Consider the following 8,530-nt stretch of genomic DNA (forward strand, 5'->3'; position numbering starts at 1 on the left):
TGGTATCGTGAATCGGATCACTGGCAGGCTAATTGCCAAGTTCGAGGAGCGAACTACAACTTTGCAGACTGCGAGAGGTGCCACTGAGATGACTACTAATTACCAAAAGGAACATGCAACATAATCTGCTAGTAATTAATCATAAATACAATTCTTTTTCGCAAAATTTATTCAAAAACCAAAAATTTAAGTTTTAAAATTTTCTTAAAAGATAATGACAAACATATTTATCCTTGTTTTAATTACCTTTAATCTATTTAACTTCATATTCTTATTTTCTCATAACACAAAATTTCTTACCGAAAGAAATGATTTCATGCTTGAAATTTTGAGTTTCAAGTTTATAGACAAAGAACATATGATCATGTATAGTTTACAAGACACTCTTGTATGATAATAGTGAAGAATAAGTGTTGAATGAACCGAAAGTATAAAAAGTTAAATCAAGTCAAACATGTGTAAACAACTAAGGGCTGGGAAAATTAAATAATTAAGATTTGTTGGATAAAAAACAATCATTCACAACAAAAACAATATCTAAACAAATGAGTTGATAAGAGGCAAACTAACAAGGAACAAGATATATCCGCACTTGGCTTTTGATCCAACAAAATTGTCTATTATGTGAAGCTACAAACGAACCTGTTTCAAACAAAAGCAACCTTAATTAGTTCACATATTGTCATCAAATTTTTACATATAAATTCCATTTTCATAGAATATACATTGATTTGGGTTGTTAACTAATATCCAAAATCATGTAAAAAATCATAAACTTACTATTTTTTAACACAAATCTACCAAAACATAATGTATAAGAAATATGAATATGATTACCTTTTTTACACATAATTATCCTTCTTCTATCGGGTTACAACCCTTTGATTTTGCAAAATGCATAGGTACAAGATCCAAGAAACCCGAGAGATTGGCCAACCACATTCAACTGATTAAATTCAACAAAAAAACATAAAATAGATCAACTGTAAGATTCTTTTGTTTCTAAATTCGATAAAGTGTGGTTATATACCAAATCAAATGGAAGACCGCCAAAGAGAAGCCACCCAAGTCCGATTGTGAAAAGATCCTACAAATTTCATTATTTGTATCAAATACAACACTAAATTCTTAACCCTAAACTCTAAAATAGATAATATGTAATTAATATTATATTATGCACCTTTAAGTTTCCACATATTGTTTGTGTAACAGCCGAGTTTAAAGTTGTGTTCAAGAAAACCGCATAATTCAACAAGAAAGCCATGACGCATGACAAAAGCATGACAACCTATATAATAACACTTGAAGACTAAATAAAGTTTAAATAATCATATGGATTTACATATACTGTTAATTTAACTTTAAAAACTCACACCTGAAATCCAGGAGATGACAAGTAAGAGAAGTTTGCGGTGAGTTGAAGATCACCGCAGGCCCATGTCCATAGTAACAAGATTGGAGTACATATTAACCCTGTAAATGATAAAAACTTCAGTATGTGTTAAAGGATACTAATCCATGTGTAACATAATCAATTATAATACTCTTAAGAGTATCAAAGGTGATGTCCAATATTCCATCCTTGAACATGTAATCTCACATATGGATTCACACCTTCTTACTGGAGTAAACATACAAAGATGAAAAAATTGTTTTTGATATAAAATACAAAAATAGAAGAAATTTTATGTTGACTTAAAGTAGTTTATAATTCTAAAGTCAAAATATATCGGGTTCTTTTTCTTGGAGTCAGGAGGGCCTTACCATTGCACCACATAAGGCCGAAGCTATTGAGGCCGCTAGATTTTCCTGATAAAAGCAAGAATTCATGTTACAAAGGTATCCAAGAACGAGGTGTCAATGTGAAAATACAGTTGTACCTATTCGCGCTATTGAAGCTAGATATATTGCAGTACAAATGTTTGCAGAAAAAACAATGGCATAGGCATAGGAATCAAATGATAAATCTCGAGCTCCAGCTACAAAGGCACCGAGTATGATTATTCCTACACTGAAATCAAGTGATTTGATAAAAAAACCTACGCTATAAAACCACTAATCTCTAGATTCTTACAACTTTATATATATATATATATATATATATATATATATATATATATATATATATATATATATATATATATATATATATATATATATATATATATATATATATATGAACACATGGTATAAATAACACATTTTGTTTATCATGAGATCATAAGGACCATTTAGCCGATTTGGGCCAACCTCGACACAAAACCGAATAAAAAGTTTGGTCACGATCGTATAAAGCTTGACGATCCGACCATTTAATTCTTTTCGAAACCAAATACGTTAAAAAGCTATATTTTGTAGCCTTTTTGTCATTTAGTGAATTATTTTTTACAATTTCGTTTTTAGATTTTCTTAAAATAATTGTTTAAAAATAAGTTATAGCCGTTTATAGTGTCTCAATTACACGGGCTCTATATTTTCATGACTAGATCGGAGACCGGTTATGAATATTGGTCTAGGGCTCAGGATTAAAGGATCGTTTGGACGTGGTTTTGTGAACCTCTTGAGGTGGGCATAATAACGAGTTAAGCGATTTTGGCTTTACGACTTGCTAGAATTTGGTTAAAAAAATTCAATTATAAAAACATGGTATTGATTAGCCAAATTTGTCTTTAAAGCTCATAAAACTGAACAGATTATCTCCCAATGTTCAAAAAAAAACATTATGTTATTTTTTGTGTCCGTTAAAAAAAATATAATGTATTTGATTAAATAAAAGTTTTACATCATGATAACATATGAAAATTGTATAGTCAACATGGAGCCAAAATAATTACATGATATTGTTAATTTCTAAAAATTGTAATTGTTATTCTAAAAAGATATTATTATTTTTTGAGAAATTATAATATTATTAATTTCAAAAAGCTTTAATTACTATTCCTCATACCCTTTTATAATATAAATCAATGTTCTTATGTACTTATTATTATTTTTTTTTGTCTCTGGGTAGGTTGGTAGGTTATGGAACTCAATTTTTTGTATTGTCCTGTGAATCATTAATTTAATCAAAATAAAAAAATATAATAGTTTTAATAGACAGAAAATAAAATCGATAAAATGTATGTTACATGGAGAAACGGACAAAATCATCACATAATTTTAGTTTGAGATTTGTTCGTAAGTTATGGTAAAATAATAGGATTAATGGAACCATGTCAACAATGAAACTTGTGAACAGGAAAAAAGTTTCAAATTGTTATTTTTACCGGTAATCATATTTTTTCATAAAAAATTTATATTGAGACTTATTCGTAAATTATAGTAAAATATTTGGATTTTTCTTGAGATTTCCCTTTAAAATAATGACTTAAAAGGGTAATGACTTAATTGGGCCATGGCTGTTTAAAGACCCATGACGAATTCTTGTACATTCCTAGTTCTATCATGGGATAGTGACTTAAAAGGATAATATATTTTTCGATTTATACATATTTGGTCATTGATTTTTTTTGTCTACATTTTCCACTGCAACTTGTTTAACTATGCACATTCAGTCCTTATGACTCCAGGTAAGCTAAAAAAAATGAATTAATAGGATAATATATTTCTCACTTTATACACATTTAGTCCTTAATATTTTTTTGCACATTTAGTCCTTCATATTTTTTTGTTACAAAATAAGTTTTTGTTGTTTTTGTACACATTCAATACTTATGACCAGTTTCTTTAGGTTTTTTTCACGGCATCCTAAGTGAGACAATCATTAATGGGGTGTCCGAGGCTGTTGATGCTTATGGTCACCACGACCTCAGCTGCTAGGTTGCTTAGGTCTTGTGTTCTGAACGTCATAATTTCTTCATACGATCTCGGATTTTAACGATCTTTATATCAATGCGTTTGTATTTGTTGTGTTTTGAACGTCATAACTTCTTCATAAGATCTCATATTTTAACGATCTTTATATCCACATGTTCGTATTTAAGTCTACTATAACTTTCGTTTAGATTACTCCCGTTAAAAAGCAATATATTTTTACTTATGATCTTTATATACATGCGTTCTTTATGAATGTATGTATGAACATTTTTTTTATAAAATCGTAAGTAAAAATATATTATTTTTTAACGGGGTAATCTAAACAAAAATTATAGTAGACTTAAATACGAACGTGTAGATATAAAGATTGTTAAAATCTGAGATCGTATGAAGAAGTTACGACGTTCAGAACACAAGACCTAAACACCAATCAATCGAGGCCACATTGGTCATAAGCATGAACACCCCAAAACGTCTCATTAATTATTGTCCTATGTAGGATGTCATGAAAAAAACCTAACGAAATCATTCATAAGTACTGAATGTGTATAAAAACAACAAAGACTTATTTTGCAACAAAAAAATATTAAGGACTAAATGTGCAAAAAAATATTAAGGACTAAATGTCTACAAAATGAGAAATATATTACCATATTAAGTCATTTTTTCTAGCTTACCTTGAGTAGCCGGTCATAATGACTGAATCTGTACAGTTAAACAAGTTAAAGGGGAAAATGTGGACAAAAAAAACCCACTGACTAAATGTGTACAAATCGAAAAATATATTACACTTTTAAGTCATTATCTCTTTTATCATATAAAAGATGTGGGACTCCACTATTATATAAGCATATGCAAGATTTCGTTAATTTTTTGCACAACACATAAGCCTTTTTTTGCAACAATGAGTTGTATATAAACTATGGTTAAACTTGTTTATGTCATGAAATTAATAACGTACCTGCCAATAACATATATAGAATATTTTTGTCGAGCCAAAACATATTCTACGATCATTGTAAATGCAACAGTCGTTCTTCTAAGTGTTGTGTACATGGGCACACTTACACCACGAACAGATTCCATTGAAACCAACTTTCACATATAAACGAAAAACATATCAGACAAAGAAAATAAAATATGTGGTAAAAAGTAGAACATGCAAGGGTACCGTAATATACCATGTAAAGTAAATACGAGATTGCTAGAGGAAGAGTTTTGATCAATGTATTTGATGGTATGAAAATCCCTGGAATGTTTTTTGTGCTTGGGATTTCACTATCACCTCTGAAAGAAATGATTTTTCTACATCTTAATGCATAAAGAAGGATTGAAGAACATATCATCTACAACAAACGTAAAAAAAATTAGCATGAGTAAACATTGACTTTTTAATAGTCAAAATTGATGGCTTTATAATAATAGGGAAATAATTTGTAGTTGGGTTTGTGGTGAACTAAAACAGAAAGAAAATATAATTAGAGATCTGATTCGTACATAATAGTTTTTCTCCATACATAACAATTTATGTTTGAAAAATATTATACTGTATAACTCTATAAATTGTTAAAATTGATGGCTTTATAATAATTGTTATGTATCGAGAAAAATTGTTATCTACGATGTACATACATAAAATTTGGATTTGAAAATTACTAAGTTTGACCTTTCGAGGTCAAAATAAAGGACTAAGTTGATGAGGGGAACCTGGAAAAGAGTAATAACATTGGCACATGGAAATTTATATGATGAAAGAGCGGCTTTATTGAACATGATCAAAAGAACTGCAAAATCAACATAAAGATATGGTCAAAATTAGTCACAGTTTTTTTTTTATAAAAAAAAAAAACTAATTTCGTAAATGAGCAATGAATAACTTGTTTTTTCTTTTTTCACAAAATACAACGATTTAAAAAAATGACATAAGGTAAGAAAATTGAATATTTTGTTCACAAAATACCCTTATTTTAATGATATTTTATAGACAAAAGTCCAACTTACTTATCTTATCTTTTGATAGAACTTGGTTACATATTTATGATATTAATCGTTTAAAAATAATACAAAAATGTAGTAAACTAAAGTGTTTTATTGTTAATTAAATCAAACAACTATGATGCCTTTGGGTAATTGACTATTTGTAGATGTTTAAGGACATGACTAATAAACTTTTTTACACTACTGAAAAAGATATAAACAAAGTTGGTTGTCATTTTTTCTAACTTCATTGGGTTTTAATAAAATGGGAAGAACCAAATTAATCCACATTATTATAAACGTAAACTTGTAACTCCATTTTAAATTAATTTTCGAATTTCATTATCAAACTAAAAGTAACACTAAGTTAAAGGCTTTTGATATTTTCTGTCAACCTTTATAGCATTAAGATATGTGTATCTTTTTGGCAATTAATGCTCCAAACACCCACCTTTGTGTCAAAAAAGATATCTTTGAAGTACATGTAACAGAAAATTCGTACTTAAAAACCACCAGCTGGTACAATATTGCATGTATCATGGCCACAAACACACATCAGACAAGAATGCTTGTGATTCTCTTTCCTATATTTAATTGAATAATATATTTTAATAAAACAATTTTTCCAAAAAATATTCCAAATGGAAACAAATGTCAAATTCAAAAACACAGTTCTATATTTTTAATCGCACGATGAGATTTCAAACAATTTTGCGAAAATTTTTCATATCTATTAATACAATAGTTGTGAGACTCATATATTACATAGGTTAATTTAAAAAAAATTAAATATATAGGTCAAAATATTTAATAACTTTAAATTTATAAGAAAATAAGAAAAAACAATGAATTATTATAATTGAAATGTTTTTTATATATTTAAATTTAAACAAATAATTTAAATAAATAAACAAAAGAAACTAATGAACTTTAATTTGAGAATTTTGAAATTAAAATGTAAGTTCATTAATGAAACTGATATTAATTTATTATTACATTTATTGCAATTATTATATTAAAATATTATATTGAATTTAATAAAATAGAAAAAAACTCATAAAATGACATGTGAAAAAAAATTAATTCAAAATAACCACAAAATGATATTTGACAAATTGAATGAGAGTATGACATATGGAAAAAAAAAACATTCATTTATTAGAGTAGATAACATTTTTTTGTAAACTAACTAATTTTCAAACCTTTTTAGGTTGTTATAAAAAGTAACTTATAATCTACCTTATAAATTACTATCATTTTAAAATAACATACAAAAAGGTTTAGTTTCTCATTCGTTGTACGATGATAACTAACATGTTAACTGGTTTTCAAAAAAAATATTAAATAATATTTTAAAAAGTTTAGACTAGGTTTTTTAGAAATTTTTAAATTTTAAATATACTATTAATTAATTATAAAAAGATATTTATCTAAATGTATTTTTACGTTGTTATATCTTCTATTACTTTATCAGTTAGTTTTTTATCAAACGTTACTTTTTATAAGTTAACACCTAATTTTTTAGCTAGTACCATACAACATATATTTTAAGAAAATTATTTAATTAATTACTGTATAACATGCATTTTAAGAAAATTGTTTAATTAATTACTGTACTGATTTATCTAAAATATTTTTCAAATACAACAATAACTGTTTAATCAATTGCTGATAACTAATGTATCGGAAAGATTTTTGGGGACATAAATAGTAAGGTACTTATGTAGAAAATTATGAACTACCGGATAATATTCCAAAAGTGAGGGAATTTGCACCAAATGGCAAAACCCAATAATGCTATTGCTCTTTCCACCTAAAAGAGTCCAATATTTAACTATTTTAAATTATCTTATTAATATTCTCTATAATGAAATATATTTTAAATATTTAATTAACTTATGGTCAAATAGTTTAGGTAAGATATACATCAGATCATACAGTGTTTTAACCATGTCGCACCATGAATGGTTCTTAGAACCTCACGACACACATAAACTGTTACACCATAATCAGTGGATCCACTTTACAGATCCACTTTCATTCTGTGAATTTCGTGTGCGATAATACGAACACACCGATATCCATGAAATGCATCGTTATTCATTAACCTTCGTAAATGTTCTGAAAATGAAAATGGAGTTTGATTCTAGAGAGAGAGAGAAAGAGAACCTGCACAAGCCATGTAAGAGACGGCGGCGTAAACGCCGGTTCTGGTCATCGGAGAGGAGACATTTCGACGGTCGTCGTCGTTACCAGATTTGGAAACTGGCAAAGTTTTCCGATCCTTGAACTCCATATTTTCCGATGGTGTTTCCAAAATATATGGAAATTCTGGATTTGTGTTACAGTGTTTGTATGTCTCTCTCTCTCACTCTCTCGCTCGGACTCGCCGGAAGAGAATTAGAGAGATGGAAAGAAGAAGAAGAAGGTGATTAAAAAGTGAGGGTCCGCAAAGATTCTATAATGCACTAACTTTAAGATATTCCTATTTCGGACATAAGTTTGGAGATAAGTACAAACTTAGTCCTTAGACTTTAAAAGATTCGAAAATGTGAACGCAACAATGTAAATTCCATCGATTATGCTTGACAACTTGAACACTAAGGTCCCGTTTGATAGTTTCTGACTGAGAAAGTGCTGACTGGGAAAGGTCTGTCTGGGTAAGAAATTCTGACTGATTAAGAAACCATGTTGTTTGATTGTACATCTGACTGAATGTGCTGACTTAGGAAAAATG

The 8,530-nt window shown here is 28.3% G+C and overlaps 1 protein-coding gene across 1 annotated transcript; it reads right to left on the reverse strand.

Moving 5' to 3' along the window:
* Positions 1-471: 471 nt before the first annotated feature.
* Positions 472-8,201, reverse strand: LOC145132795 (UDP-N-acetylglucosamine transporter UGNT1-like). The gene is made up of 11 exons (XM_079067704.1): positions 7,963-8,201; positions 5,524-5,600; positions 4,998-5,162; positions 4,778-4,911; positions 1,881-2,011; positions 1,765-1,809; positions 1,376-1,473; positions 1,181-1,288; positions 1,031-1,087; positions 838-946; positions 472-642 (listed from the first exon to the last, which is right to left on the reverse strand). Exons 1-10 carry the CDS (start codon positions 8,087-8,089, stop codon positions 872-874), a joined length of 1,017 nt encoding a protein of 338 aa, XP_078923830.1. The 5' UTR covers positions 8,090-8,201; the 3' UTR covers positions 472-642; positions 838-871.
* Positions 8,202-8,530: the final 329 nt, after the last annotated feature.

The sequence above is a fragment of the Lactuca virosa genome, chromosome 8 (genome assembly GCF_052849685.1).
Source record: "Lactuca virosa cultivar CGN04683 chromosome 8, Lactuca_virosa_CGN04683_v6, whole genome shotgun sequence".
NCBI classification, from domain to species: domain Eukaryota; kingdom Viridiplantae; phylum Streptophyta; class Magnoliopsida; order Asterales; family Asteraceae; genus Lactuca; species Lactuca virosa.